General features: G+C 43.3%; 1 protein-coding gene across 3 annotated transcripts in view; it reads right to left on the minus strand.

The window, feature by feature from the left end:
• Positions 1-865: 865 nt before the first annotated feature.
• The window catches only part of NUSAP1 (nucleolar and spindle associated protein 1), a 33,841-nt gene continuing 18,287 nt past the window's right edge, over positions 866-16,419 (minus strand). The window contains exons 7-10 of one of the 3 annotated variants that reach the window (XM_085853047.1): positions 9,979-10,089; positions 9,443-9,553; positions 3,851-3,956; positions 866-1,552 (exon numbers count right to left, since the gene is read on the minus strand). In XM_085853047.1, the coding sequence (XP_085709173.1) occupies positions 1,465-1,552; positions 3,851-3,956; positions 9,443-9,553; positions 9,979-10,089 (416 nt within the window). In that variant the 3' untranslated portion in view covers positions 866-1,464. The remainder of the gene's footprint in view (positions 1,553-3,850; positions 3,957-9,442; positions 9,554-9,978; positions 10,090-16,419) is intronic. The other 2 variants (XM_085853050.1, XM_085853048.1) reach the window with 2 other exon arrangements.

The following is a 16,419-nucleotide window of genomic DNA, read 5'->3' on the forward strand; positions in this document are numbered from 1 at the left end:
TTGTGTCCACGTCGATTAAGACAGACACTGGACAAATGGACTGAACTGGCTTTTAGTCCCTTAGACTGCGGTCGAACAATGGCGGGATTGCGTGCGTGAGAAACGGACAAACATGAAAACCTTAAGGTTTAAAAAAATACCAATAGGCTTATTCCCGAAACAAATAACCAAAGGAAGATTGACCAACGGAGGGATACGATGACAGGTTGAGGCAGGGAAGAAAGGGGGAACACGGAATCGATAATTATATACAATGAGAAATAAAACCTATAGATATCCAAAGCGCCTCACTCCAGACTCAATCACAGATGGGGAAAGGGAACAAGAACTGGGTGGCTTTAGCTACTCGAAGATGAGCAGGCGATGGAGGCAAGCAGGAGAAATGAAAGCATATGGGAGGATGCACGTCGACAAAACAGGCACAGGGCAGAGGCAGGTAAGCAGGCAAATCCCCTCCACGAGCTCTCCTCAGTCTATTCTCCTAACACTATCCTTCTTTGGCTCTCCTCAGACTCACGATCCTTCCCGACACACCAAACCCATGCTATCCAGGCTCCTCCCCTCTCTCAATACTCCAGGTCTCGTCTCTGCCCCGAGCCCCAAGGCCACTCAGAGGGATATTACAAGTAGTTATACATACAATTTCCTTAACTTTAACCCCCAATTATGACCACACCATCCTGTTTAGTGCACAAACAAGAATCCTTAGGTTACGTTTCCCTACTTATTACATCGAGATTGGCCAACTACTCGTACATGAAAGATGCTACTCCATACACGTCTATCTGCTCTTAGGTAATATCTCGCACCCTCTTACAAACTTAATAAGAAATATATCTCCTTCCCAAATATGTCTGACAAAGGAAACACTCAAGTTCGATTTATTAGGGTGAAGCAAACGAGGTTTCACTGCAAAGGGAACGAGATTGCTGTTACAAACATTAAACGACATGGTTTCACAGGCACAGAAAAGTACCAAAAGTAGGATGCAGAAAGCCGGCCAGTTTCCACACAATTGTTAAATATACTGTTATCCACATAAAGTTCAGTTTGAAATCCCTGCCTTCACGAAAACACTAAGAACACGAGCCGTTACATCAATGAGACTGCACATTCATATTTTGCTTTACAAGGTTTTTGCAGGCTTTTACACCACCCCCCCCACCCCCACTTGTCCTGATCTGTTCAGTGCACTAACTCTTCCACGAGCCTCGATTATGCAAACAAAAGAAATATTCAAAACCAAAAGGTACGTGCTATGTTGGTACATGCTGAAACAAGAAACTAAGATTTCCTTTTAAACTATAAATGCATTTTATTTCAGGATTTTGGAGAATTACATAAGCAATGACACGAAATCTATTTACAAAGCAACAGCATCATTAAAAATGCAGAACAAATTAGCAATGCAGAAGCAACAAGACAGTCAACAACCCAACACAAGATCATCAATAAACCAACACCTCAGTCGTGATGCAACCCCCTTCGAACCATCAGTGCATGATCTTTCCTATCCCGACGAGCGTTCTCTTGCCTCTCCTTCCGAACCACACTGGAGGGATACGGGTAGGGGTGAGAAACAAATAAACCCCGACGGAACCTTTGTTCTGAGCATTGAGAAACAAGGATACTGAGGACAACATCATTCAAGCTTTACACCAAAGGCAACATCATTCAGGCAAGGATCCAGAGCATTCAGGCTTTACACCAAAGAGGTCAACGATTGACCGTATCCTTGCTCTTCGGGTCCTCACCGAACGCAGACGAGGGTTTCGGCAGGGGCTGCTTGCTTGCAGCTTATGTTGATCTCTGTAAAGTGTTTGATTCAGTGAATTGGGATGTCCTCTGGAGGATTCTTGGTCTTCGTGGGGTGCCATCAAAACTGATCGATCTGATGTCTGAACTCCACTCTGGTACTGAGAGCGCTGTGAAGTGTGGTGGTACCATCTCAGACTTATTTCCAGTTAGTACTGGAGTTAGTCAGGGGTATGTACTTGCCCCCACACTTTTCAGCACTTGCATGGACTGGATTCTAGGGAGGATGTCAGAGAGATAAAGCTGCGGTGCATCGTTTGGGAATGTCAAGATCTCTGATCTTGATTTCACAGATGATGCAGTCATCTTTGCAGAGACTTTAGATATCCTGTTGGGGGCCCTCGAGGTGCTGAATGAAGAGTCTGAGCCACTGCGATTAGGGGTTTCCTGGGTCAAAACTAAGATTCAGGCTTTCAATGACATCTTGGATGCTGCTGTCCTGTCTGTACCTGTTTGTGGTGAGGATGTTGAGGTCGTGGAGAGATTCACTTACCTTGGCAGTGATATTCATGTCTCTGCTGGCTGCGAGTCAGAGGTCAATAGACGTCTGGGTAGGGCCTGGGGAGTCATGGATGCACTGGATAATGGGGTGTGGCACTGCCGGTACCTGTGCAGGAGGACGAAAGCCTGAGTCTTCAGGTCCTTGATGCTTCCACTCTTGCTCTATGGATGCGAGACTTGGACTCTGACCAAGGATCTGAGACAGAGACTTAATTCCTTTGGTACCAAGTCTCTTCGGAGAATCCTTGGCTATCGCTGGTTGCACTTTGTGTCCAACGAGCAGTTGCTGAGAGAATCAAATGAGATTTATTACCTGCATAGTCTGTGAGTGTCAGCTGCGGCTGTATGGACATGTGGCTCGTTTTCCTGACGCTGATCCTGCTGACCAGATTCTCTCAGCGAGGGAGTCTCGTGAGTGGAGGAGGCCAATGGGCAGACCACGTGCCTTTTGCTTGCAGCAGGTTGATCGGCATCTCAAGGGATGGGGATGGGCAAGGCATCTGCCTGGGGGATGGCCAGACGGAGGCCCCTGGAGTACTGGCGAAAAGTGGATGCAGCGACGCGCTGCTCTGGTGCATGCTCCCATACCTGACAACATCATTCCGTCATTTCTTTGCACATCAGATGTGTTGCTTTCCACAATCTGTTGGCACTTCCTCATCTCAAATCAGTTAAATGATGATCCACTCCGAAGACATTTGAATTAGATAATTACCTCTGCCACCAAAGGTTGGTGAACAGGTTATCAAAGGTGGTTAACAGGAACAGGTGGATGACGAGAGCAAATCAATCCGATTTTGGTTAAGATCCGGATACTGATTCTAAAATTGAAAAATTTTAAGCGATTCTTCACCATTGAGAGATGGGCCCAAAAACGATAGAATGATCTCAAAAAGTTGTGGACAGATGACAAAACTCGGTGGATGAATCTGTTAGGTGACAAGAACAAGCCGATTCGATTTTGGTTTAGGTTCGGATGCGGATCCGGCCCGTCAGTGGGATGCAAAGCATAAACTGTTCAGCCTGGCAGAGTTGTGCGCTCTGCCGAGTGCCGTTCCCGTTGATAATCTAACGCAACTCAACATTTGGTTCAACAAAATTTAGGTTTATAGCCCATGCACACAAATTGTTCCTGGGTTTAACCTGATGCCGAATTGGACCGAAAATTTGGGAAACGTCACACCTTTTCAATCACGTAACAAACTAGGAAAGCTAAACAGTCACACTATCGCATGGGTTTCACACAACGTGCAAACCCATTCAAGCAGACTCGAAATTGACATTTGGAACCCCTTTGTCACCTTCTATTTGCTGGCATGGTGCAGCATCATTTCTTTTTTTCTTACAATTTGTTGGAACGAGTCAGCTTTCTAAAATACCAATGCAGGACTACATAACATGTAATGCCCAAGATACTCCAGCAACAGCACACATTTGAGGTTTGGATTTGCACCCTTTTCCAATAATCAACCAACACCAAAGTCACAAAGGCATTTCAGACAAAGTGATGATAAATAAATAAAATACTCCATACCGGCCCTGCAGCTTTGGCTGCTTGTATGCTGCACGGCGGCTTTCAAGGTTTGTGTTCTTCTTGTAAGCAACGTTCTCTTTTGCATCCATCCAGGGCTTCAATTTACCTGAGATTATAGAGTGGAGGAGGGGGAGGGGGGGTGGTTGTTTTATTTTTATTTTCATGGTCTATGAATATACCTGAACAACTTACGATGATTGCCTATGTCATAAAACAAAACCAATCAGGCCCTTGAAAGGGTCATGGGGTGATGAGAACATCTAAAACATCAGATGAGAGCAACACAGTCACAAACAAATTCAAAACGAGTTACATTGAATAAGGAAGTCACAAACATCGAGATCAGAAGTCGGGAACCTTTCCCAGTCCAAAGAATGGAAGAGCTGTTGTTGAACGTGGTGGGGTTTTTTTGTATACAATGTCGAGGCTCATATAAGAGCTAACAAACAGGATGTACAACAAGAGGAGCAGGAGAGGAAAGCACAAAACAGTGGGGAACAGACAGTAGATCTGTGGAAGGGAGAGGGATGGAGTGGGGTATGTGGGGTAAACAAGATGAGTACAACGGGGACTTTCAGATCCTCACACAACAGGGACTTTGAGGAAAGAAAGCAGGGAATTTGAAGGAGGTGGATTTGGGTTGGATTAACGGGGGTACAAAAGATCATGGTTTTTGGATGGGGGAAGATAAGAGATGGTGGTGAACAGCTGTTTTGAAGACCTGGAGGGAAGAGTAGGATTGAAGAGAATGTGGGAGTTTGTTCCAAAGGTGGGGAAATAGAGGAATGAAAGAGTGAAGGTGAGCAGCGATTCTTGATTTTCGTAGTTTTACCAGAAGGGAGTTGCTGGCGGACTTTGAGCGCCTTACGGAAATATGGGAAGGGGGAGATCAAACACAGAGCGGAGGGGGGTGGGCGAGGCTGGAGAGAAGACAGTAGAAGACACACCACCTACCTGCCTGTGGTGAGAGCAAGAGACCCAAAGACTCAGCCTCATCGCAGGAGATACCAATGATCCGAAATGTCTTAGTTTCCACAGCGTGAAGCCGAGAAACATGAGAGGCAGGATCACCAACCCAAGGGAGGGAGATCAGTACTCCATCAAGCTGTGGATGAAAGCTTTATATGTGGTCAGGAGCTCAGGTGGGCCGAGGAAAGACTTTGCACGATGGAGGATTCCCAGTCGGCGACTGGCTTTGGAGGCCAGGGTTGAAAATGTGGCTTTCCCAGGAAGGATCATGGCAGATAGTGAGACCCAGAAGCTTGAATGAAAGAACTTCAAGAGGATTGTTGAGAAAATAGATGGGGGGCTGGGGGGGGTTCCAGACGGTCCTTTCGGGGATACACAGTGAGAGTGTGAGATTTGTCAGGGTTGAAAGACATGTTCGAAGTGTTTGACCAGCTTGTGATTTTATCCAGATCTGCAGAGAGAAGAAGATTCTACTTGCCAATCTGAGGGATGACAGATGGTACGGCAGAGGGTGGAATTTTCAGCATGTAGATAAAGAGGATTTTCCAGAGTCAGAGAGATAATTGATGAAAACCAGAAAAAGAACAGGGCCCAGAATGCTGCCTTGAAGAACTCCAGCCTGGACAGGAAGAGGGGGATGACAGAACTCCATTAAGGGCCACACGTTGGCTGTAACAGAAGAGGAAGTCTGCGAGTCATGAATGGAGATTGTCTTGGATACCATAGGAAGAGAGTTTGGTGAGCTGGGCGGGGTGCCAGACCGTATCGAAAGCATGTGTCAAGGCAGATAGCTCTGATCTCATGTCTGGCATTGGGGCCTCCATCCAGTATTGGCCATATATATATATATATATATATATATATATATATATATATGTAATTTAAACAGCACATATGCAGACAAGTAATGTAACCAATCGGACTGGGTGATATTGATATTTTTGCGAGTTGATTATTGTCACTCCAAATATCAATGATCTCACGATTTATATCAACATTGCACAATCACTTATGCTAACGTGAGGGGATTTACACCATCGATGTTTATGTAATCATAATGACTCATTGCACTGAATTGATCATTTTATTTAACTCATGTTGGTCAAATATGCTAAATGAAGAAAATTTAAAGCAAAATGTATAAAGACCTCCAAAGTCTTTTTAACCTTTTAAATTGCTCAAAAACCAGGAGCTTCACCTATTTGGGCCCTGCTGGAGGCAGAGACAACCCCCAGACTCCTGGCCTTATATTCATAGAATACTTACCCCGCACAGTCGAGAGAACGACTTGGTGGTGCGAGCCAACTGTTCTGACAGCAAATTTGTAATAAAAAAAAATTAAATTCAAATCAAATTAAAGACAAAATAAAATAGGTACTGCATTGGAGTCATCAGAAGGAACTCAGCCAAACAAAAAGCAAAGATGAAGTCATCAGGAAGAACCTCAATGGGACTCAGGTTTCATCTGCTACTCCTCTATCCTCAAATCCATCAAGGGACACACAAGTGAGCCTTGTTCAAAAAAAAAAAAAAAAAAAAAAAAAAAAAAAAAAAGATTCAAAAATATTAAATAATCCTGGCTGCCAGTCCCATCAGGTTGAAATGCAAAACAAATATTACCCATCACAACTAGGTCATAATTTTGAAGTTTCACATTGATTGATGCAGCAGTTCAAGATAAATTTTTTTCAATATTTTCCTTCAATCCAATGTGGCTGCAAAACCATGCGACCCATCAATGATTCTTAAATACCCTGATACCTTCAAGACTTGGGGAAAGTGTGTGAAGTTTCCCCTCAATCTGTCAAGCTGTTCTGGAGAAGATTTTTTGTAAAGGTTGAAGGTAAATTCAATCTGTCTACCAAACCACGTGACATATGACGTCATTGGTGGGGAGCTTTTTAGCCTGGCGTTGGCACAGTGGTTAGGGCAGCGGCTTGGGATCCAAAAGGTCCTGAGTTCAAGCCTCGTTGGGCTACTGAATTAATACACCAGGGGGTTGACTCAGCCTGTCATCCTTCCGAGGTTGGCGAAATGAGTACCAGTATACTGGGCCGGTGTATACCCCGGTTAAATTAATTAGGTGTACCATATCCCTATGTCGTAAGAGGCGACCAGGGTTGCGTCAGGAAGGGCATCCGGCGTAAAACATGGGCCAAAATCACTATGCGGATCAAACGGATGATCCGCTGTGGCGACCCCTAACGGGAGCAGCCGAAAGAAGAGGTGGGGAGCTTTTTGTTCCTCATGGATAAGTGGTCATACTTGCAAAGCTTCTCCTCGATCTGTGAAGATGATTTTTGAAGGTTTATTTAAATAAATAAATAAAATATAATAATAACAATAATAAAATATACCATCAGAGATGGGGAATCCCCTGCCATTGAATGAAAAAGGTCATATATATTCCAGATAATGAGGGAGGTGAATTGGAAACAAGACACCATTTGGTCATCATCTCAAAAAAGTTCCCCAGGGGTGAGGAACGTCGGAACCAAAAATAATTGAAATCAGATAAGCGGTTTTCCATTTATTACAAAAAAATTTTTTCAAGATGGCCGCCCCAGTCAGCCATCTTGGATCTGGCCACGCCCAAAATCAATAGGGTTCTTCCTTTTCAGGTGGTACATGTGTGACCCAAATTTCAAATCGATATGGCGAACAGTTTATGAGTTATCACACTCACAGCTATCAATGTTGACGCCGCCCCAGTCGGCCATCTTGGATCTGGCCATGCCCAAAATCAATAGGGTTCTTCCTTTTCAGGTGGTCCATGTGTGACCCAAATTTCAAATCGATATGGCGGAAAAACATTTTTTTCAAGATGGCCGCCCCAGTCGGCCATCTTGGATCCTGCCATGCCCAAAATCAATAGGGTTCTTTCTTTTCAGGTGGTACATGTGTGACCCGAATTTCAAATCGATATGGCGAACAGTTCATGAGTTATCGCACTCACAGCTATAAATGTTGACGCCCGGACAGACGGACGGACAGCCAGACGCCCTGGGTGACAACAATATCCCCCTTCCGTCATGCGGCGGGGGATAAAAATTGCTGCTGAACCACATAACCAATGACGTCAATTTTTTTATGTTGACCAATTTATCCCAAGATGACCCTCAAAAATTTTCAAACTGATCGGATGTAGCATTCTCGGTATGCAATTTTGACATCATAAACGAAGGCACCGATAACATTAAAAAAATAATAATAAATAAAATATATATTAAAAAAAAAACAAAAATAAAAAAAAATCACATTCACCATGGGGGAGTGCTCGACAGGTGCCAAGTTTCAAAAATTTTTTCCATGGAGTGGTTTCTGAGATAGAGGTCCAACATTTCACCTTTTTCCAACATGGCTGCCACACTACGTGACCAATCATGTCAATTATCATTAAAACATTCTACAAAAAAAAATAAAACAAAAAAAAAAATCACATTCAGCATGGGGGAGTGCTCGCTCGACAGGTGCAACGTTTCAAAATTTTTTTTTTCCATGGAGTGGTTTCAGAGATAGAGGTCCAACATGGCTGCCACACTACATGACCAATCATGTCAATTATCATTAAAACATTCTACAACAGTCGTCGCACCGATTGTGAAAATTTTGTCAATGTGACAAGCAGTTCCTGAGAAAAGGGAATAACAAAATGCAAAAACGCACGTAAATGATCGCTTAACCCCGCTTTTCGCTTCGCAAACGAGAGCTACAAATTAACCAGAACCCTTTTTTTAACGACTAAAATTGCTCGTTTCAAGAAGAAAAAAACATCTCATCTGGAAAGTTCAGCTTCTCCACCATTTCAGTCACACCCAAATCACACGCTCATGCAGACAAACAGGACACGACACCACACAACAGTGACCCCAAGGGCAAGTCACTTTCCTGAAGACACTGGGCAACAACGGCACCATTTATGGCGGCACTTTTCTTTCCAGTCGAAGGAGCATTTTGAGGAGAAATATCCATCCCTAAGGATGCCAACTCACAACATTTGTCAGCACTTTATCCTCAATGCTGAGTGTCTAACGAGGAAACAGCATGTACAGTTATTAGTCTTTGGTACAACTCACTTAAGATGGGAATCAAACAGCCAACCTTTCTCTGAAAGGAATCACTGCTCACCTTCACCCTTTCATTCCTCTTTTTTCCTGCCTTTGGAATAAACTCCCTCACTCTCTTCAATCTCATTCTTCCCTCCAGGCCTTCAAAACAGCTGTTCACCACCACCTCTTATTGTCCCCAATCCAAATCCTCGATCTTCTCTACCCCCGTTAATCTACCCCAAACCCACCTCCTTCAAATTTCCTGCTTTCCTTCCTGAAAGTCCCTGTAATGTCCATCTTGTATTCCCCATATTCCCCACCCAATCCCTCTCCCTTCCACAGATCTCCTAAATGTCTATTCCCCACAGTTTTGTCCTTTCCACTCCCACCCCTCTTGTCCCATGCCCCCCTTGCTGTGCGTTGTGTGTTAGCTCTCATACGAGCCTTGACAAGGTAACAACAACAAAAAAAAAAAAAACACAAAAAAAGTGCTTTTGCATTGCCATTTTATATGCAGGTATTTTACTGTCAATGCAGATGTTCTTCTTGTATTATAGAACAGAAGTTCACATACCTCGATGTGGCAGATAGGTCAAAGGTTGTGCAAGGCTGGCTTTCAGGTCAAAGACTGCCTTCTTTGGTGGGGCTGAGGTACTGGCGCCTGCGAAATTAAATGAGCACACCCCTGGAAAATAAAAATAAACTCGTGACTACTTTGTTGATGCATGAGCAATCATTAGAAGACAAAATGTATACAAATGGTGTAAAAAAAAAAAAAGGGCGAAAGTTAATTTTTTTTTTAATTAAAAAAAAAAAAACAACAAAACCAAACAACAAAAAAGGCCAGTTTAGATGCAAACAGAAATCTGCAAAGTGGCAAAAGTTTGGTATCTCATAGGTTTGAAAGGGTTGGGCGATAGCTTGCGACAAGGTTGGGCGATAAAAAAAAATGAAAAAAAAAAAATGAAAAAAAAATCGAAGGAAGTGATTCACAGTCAATGCAAACGTGCATTTTTTGTTACACCAGGGGGTAAAAACAAAGCCAGAACACCAGGGTAAGTGCAAATGTACGAGCCAGCAGTGTAGATTCCAAAACTTTGGTTCACATGCCTCCATGTGGCCTATAGGTCAAAGGCTTTGTGAGGCTGCATTTCAGATCAAAGACAGGCCTTTTTGGTAGGGTTGGGGTACTGATGGCCGAGAAAGTGAACGGGCAGAGATCTGATGAAAGAACAAAGGATTAAATAAAATAAAATAAAATGCATAGCATCCCCAGTACTCAAATAGCCACCAAATAGCAATCACAGAACAAATTGTATAATCAAGATCAAATACACATATGTAAGAGTAAGGGTTTGGGTAAATGAAGATTTCACAAATCATTTGTCCCTTCAGCAACAATTACATAAACAGGACTGAATGGTGTTGAACACACCACGTCAGACACCAGCAAACCTGTGGTACCAAGACCCACTTTTTATTGCATTTGTAATTCCAAGAAAAGAGAGACAGCTATCATGAAGATGTATCAACATCACTGCCAGGAGTCAATCACAGTGCACCAAGCCCCGCAGACAATCAACATCTCATGACTTGTCAACAAGCCACTTGAAGCATGGTTCACACTTGCTTTGTCGAGCTATTTATCGACGCAAATAAGGCATAACCAAAAATAAAAATAAAAAAGGCAGAGTTTCCAATTAATCCGAGCTACCCCAAAGTTTTATCATCTATGTACTCTGGGGATTTTAGTCGTTTCTGGAATCGGTAACTTGAAACAGAAAACAGAATCATACTATAAAGTGTGTGCATGTAAAAAAAATTAAGGGGACAAAAAAACCCCCCCATAAATTAAGGGGTTTCTCGTCAACAAAAACTACCCCACGCGTGAAGAGCAAAGTGGGGTTAAGCAATAGGTTCTCTGTTTGGCAGACATCAGTCTGACCGTGGAACTTGATTTCAATTGAATTTTACATTTTGAACCCGGAAGAACAGACCTGGTTTAGCAGTGCAGGGATACTGCAATTTACGTTTCCTCCATTTACGACTATTTGAAGCTGCGTCGTTCAAGCCATGTGCTTTGGCTTTTTTCCTGAGCCGCCCGGTCTCACGCCGAGACATTCAGATCGTTAACGTTATGGCATGCACACGCACTTTTTGTACACTGCCAAGTCGCACTTCAACGTACTGCAGTTTGCGGGCCGGCAACCTGCGTAAAGTGTTGCCAGATCTGAAAAGTGGAATAATATCGTATTGGAAGCTCAAAATTATTTTAATTCCAGTAAAATTATTGTACATTGTTAAATCATGACGTGATACCATTTCACTCACAAATTCTATTTAACTGCCGTCAAACTTCAATGGCGTGTCAACGATAAACCGTGCGTGCCTGTGCAGTGCCTGTGTGCTTCACGGACGAAAGAACGTTCCTGCAACCTGTACACAATGCCCTTGGCGGGCTGTACTTGTAGTCATGTATTCCAGTACGGAATGTAAATTTAGACCGATTAAAAGGCAACAGACACCATACCACCATGGCCACTGTTCATATTCAAATGATTTATTACTGTCCATGTAAAACATGGAAATTTTTGTTCCACTGGCAATTCAATTCAAATTAAATTAAATCCACTGGGCAGCTCAGGAAGATAAAGCACAAGGTTTGAATAACTTCGATGTAAAGTGCACTGTACTTTATTCTGCCTTTGTGCTGTTGACGTACTGTACAGTCCTTCCAAAATCTTTGCATACAGTAGCGATTCATATTATTCATCATGAATTCTTAGTGTGCTGGTGGTGAAAAAAGAGCCTGTGGCAACTTAAGTGTGGAAAACTGTAAACTTGAAGGTGAAATTGGACGTTCTGTGCAGAATGCCGAGTGGTGAGAGTGCTGTCGATGTTGGTCCGCATTTAGGTTTGCCTCCAACCACACGAACAATTTATAAAAATGCAGAACAAATTTGTGAAAGTGCTAAGCGTGCTACGTCATGAACATCCAAGTTTAATTACGAAGCAAAGGAGCTCTTGCAAGGAAAAGATGGAACGTATGCTGGCCATGTCGATGTTGAGAAGGACACGTGACGAGGGTAAGGCAGAGTGAGGTTGCTGTTGGCTTGGCCGAGTGAAGCCTGCTTTGATGCAATAAATGAGGCTTCATTCTCTCAGTGCGTCTTCATCGCGCGAAAGACACCAGAATTGGCGACGAGGATTTGTCGAACCATGACATCGCATGGTAAGATCCCGGAGACAACTTTGAACTCTATTCAGCAGCTAGGTTTCCATTTCATCACGAACAACGTCGCTGATGCTGGGGAAATGGAAAGCAATTCTTCAGTTGTCGCCACCAGTGGAGGTGTTCCGTCTGCTATCCAACCTGATTTTGCCAATGTCAAAGATTTCCTCTTTAAGCATTTGTAATTTGTGTTGCCAGCCAAAAGTGTGAATGGATGAAGACAATGTTCCTCACTCATAAAATATCATTTCAACTTCAGTGAAATGCTGCAGTTGAGAGGATTCCATTGTAAACATGATTATTTATCCATGTATCCTGTTACATTTACTTTCTGCAAAACATACATCTGCCTGCAGTTGATAGTGATGTCATTTTTGATTGTAACAATGATTGTGATTTTAACTATGCAACAACCTCGAAATGTCGCACAAGTTCCAGGAAGACTGAAGTATATCAATTGGTACATGATTCAACATAACTTTACATATTTCATATTTCGTTTACAAATTTAATGAACATAATACACAGCTTTTTGTGGAGACGCACTGTAAAAGCTGCCGAAGTCCTGTGAGCAGCGGCAGTCAATGTAATGTTGTTCTTTATCAACGCTGAGAACGTGTCGAAGTAATGATTCACTCCCTTGATCTGTGTAACTATCTCTACCTCCAAACCCTGGGGAATCTTGAAGGGGCTGTTGCGTTCTTTTCTGATTGGCTGTACTTTGGCCTTGTCTACATTATTTAGACAGTTTCATTCCTTTCCCAGTAGCAGAAAGCAGTTACTTTGATTTCTAACTATGGGAATAGTTCCTGTTTCACAGATGAAAAGATATTTCTCTTTTATCCTATTTCCCCCACTCAATACACAAGACTTGGGTTAGGGTTTTCCCTTGATGGATGGATCGATCTCGCTCGTACGCAATTAAACATTCGCTGAACCTGAGCGGAAATCGAGTTAATTTCTTCCACACCTGCAGAGGCTGGGGATGATGCGGTCCCCTACAAATCCATAATCAAGAAGTTGCACAACCATATTAAAATGGCCAAGTCGCCGCAGTTATTGTGGTCCGAGTTCGACAAGCTGGTTCAGCTTCCTGATGAGGGTAGCTAATTTCATTGCCAGACTCAAGCACCTGGCAGGGGATTGCCATTTTGGTGACTATGAACGGTCATGGAGATTGAAGGATTGTGCATTATAGACCTTCAAAAGTCTTCATTCTTGCATGAAAGCTCGTCATAAGGCATCTGTGCAGTCTTGTCTCGGGCAATGAGCGACAGTACTGTGTCCAGTGTGTTTTGCTTCACATGCTCCGACAGGCGCAGAGCAGAATCATGCTCAAATTGAGCGTAAAGCGCTGAGTCTGGGATGGGACATGTTGAAGTTCCATCAGTACTTGATAGGTTGACATTGATACTCAGCCGCTTCAGTTCTTGTTCAATCCTCAGAAGGGCATTCCAGTCACGACTGCTGCTCGGCTATAGAGATGGTGTCTCTTCCTCAATGCATACGACTATGAAATCAAATTCCATGCTAACTGTGATGGCAGTCTCGACAGCCATCTCTTAAGGTCAACACCGAACCTACAGATGAGATTGAGGTGTATATGTTCAAACAGGTAGTCTGGTCTGGTAATCACTGTGGACGTGGACACTGCTATTTATCGCGCTCCTGTTTTGTCATGTGTTGAGCATGCTGTATTGTCTGGTTGTTGGCAAGAGTTGCCCTCGACGTCAGAATATGCTCTATGTGTCCCGAGCGAACGAGCTGTCTTTCGATCAAGGTTATGTGGGGCATGAGGGTGATCATTCCTGTGAGCACTCTCTCAATGAGTTGCACGAGAGACACTGAGGTGTGGTCAAAATGAAGAGTTTAAGCCCAGAGTTTGTTGTGGTGGCCTGGGCTTGATGGGGGACATAAAGCAGACAGTAAAAGCATGTGCTACATGTCAAAACGATGCTGATAATCCTTCAAGTGTCTTGTTGTGGCTGCCCGCCAATAGAACGTGGCAGCACGTTCATGTAGATTTTGCGGGGCGGATTATGGGCCGTATGTTTCTGGTGGTGAATGATGCTTACTCAAAGTAGCTATCATGCATTTCATCTTGGCAGAGAACACGGTGGAGTGTCTGCAGAGTATTTTTGTGAATAAAGGTGTTCCAGAGATTTTAGTTTCAGACAATGGTCCACAGTTTGTATCTGAGGTGTTTGTGTTCATGTGTGGTAATGTTATCAAACACCTGAAGTCAGCACCTTCCCACCCAGCAATAAATGGCCAAGCCGAGTCATTTGTCAAAGCTTTGAAACATGCCCTACATAAGGGCCAAGCGGTAGATCTGTGCAGAGTCGGGTCGATGTGTATTTGCACACCTATCGTAATTCGGTGCATTCTACTATGCAGGATACACCTGCATTCCACATGTATGGCTGACAGTTGCGTTCATGGCTGGATTTGCTTCGACCTTGCGCACGGTCGATGTTCATTCCTTCATGGTGGACCAGTCAGTTTTGGTGAGAGACTACTTAAATCAACAAAAATGGGTACTGGCAACTGTGATCCAAGCTTTCAGAATGGCTACCTTGTTCATACTTCGTCTGATCTTACCTGGAAACGTCATGTAAACCAATTGTTGTCTCACAGGTCTGATCATTCATACGCTGCCGATTCCACTCCGCCGTATCCCAATCCATCGAGGTGCCAGTGACCACTTTACGACCGCCTGTCCCTCTATCTATGGATCCAGATGTTCAGAGCGGTGCTAGTAGTATGGATGTTCCTCCTTTAATCGGTTGCACCTGCTTTGGTATTTGGTGGGAAGCAGTCACCGTTTCCAATTTCCGCAGTCACCAGTGGTGTCTATGGCTCAATGTCCGTGCGTTTCCTCCAAACATGTTGTCGAACCCGCGTATTTGGGTGACTCTGTGACTTAAGGGGGGAGGAGTGGAGTATCGTGTCCGGTTGAATGAGGCCTGCTTTGATGCAATAAATGGCACTCGATTCTCTGTGTCCTAATCATTGCGCTCAAGACACCACAGTATGCTGGCCATGTGGATGTTGAGAACGCCACGTGACGAACTTCCTTCTCTCCACCACAGCATAATACAGTTTTACTGCACTGGACTAGATGGCCACAATGTCTGGTCAACCCTTTAAAAAATTGTGACCACCTTTGGGGGTTCATAAAAGATTGTTGCACAGCAGTGCAACAACGCCACTGATCTTAAACGAGCAGTGAGACTTGCTTTTAATTGTATCACCCCATAAAAGCTCTGGAAAATGCCCCACAGAAGATGACGCAAAAAGATTCTCTTAATGACGATGATGGAGCACAAACGGATCCACTGGACACTTAAGGCTTGTGTCATATGCTGTAAAATGTGCAATAAAGTAAAAGTTCTGCAAATGTGTATATATATATATATATATATATATATATATCTTGTAGAACCCTTCAGTGTTGTCAACTGATATGATAAAAAGCAATGTCAATTTTTACAAGGGGTGACAAGACATTGTAGCCACCCTGTACTTTCATTTCAATTTTAAGGTCATCTCTTCGAGCATGACCTAAAAATATTGGTGTTGAGAGAAGAGGTGACGATCCGTCCGTCCGTCCACAATGAAGATGAAGCGGGAGATCTGGTCATTAGTGATCCTGATAGAGGTCGATGGGATGTACACGATGGTACGACTTTCAAGGTCACCGAAGGTCAAGGTCAAGGTCACGAGGCCTTTGAAGTTGCGAAAATGACGATTTTCAAATTCTATCTCCTCCTACATTTCTCGAGCAATCTTGAATTTGATTGTGGCATATAAATCTATGCGACAATATCTAAATTGTCGGGAAGGATTTTTGATATTTGCTTTCACGTCACGAGACTTCAGTTTGCAAAAACTGCCCTACCTTCAGGAGGCTATATATTTTCTCGTAGAGATGACAGTCACTCCCGCACGGGGGTAATTTTTTACTATCAAAATGTGTGTGAGAAGGAATGCTTAAATTATGTGTTTAAACCAAAAAGATAATATCTTCGGTGAAAATGATGTCCCACCTCCCACCCAGCCTTATTCAATTACTGTATTTCTTTTGGGAAAAATTTGATTCTATTCAAGTCAAACTTTGCTGCTCAGGGTGGGGGACAGGCAGAGGGGGTGGGGGCATTGACTGCAGAAGATTGATCAAATAATGTCCTTTTCAGACAATAATCGAGATTTTTCTTATTTGTCTTTAACGTCCACAACGATTAATCCCGTGTTATCGGGTTGGCTGGAGGGAAGTCTTTCACGAGTATGCAATAATACATCCGAACAATTGTTTGCAG

Source organism: Eptatretus burgeri, chromosome 13, assembly GCF_056783735.1.
Source record: "Eptatretus burgeri isolate ZD-2024b chromosome 13, Ebu_testis_v1, whole genome shotgun sequence".
In the NCBI taxonomy this organism is placed as follows: Eukaryota; Metazoa; Chordata; class Myxini; order Myxiniformes; family Myxinidae; genus Eptatretus; species Eptatretus burgeri.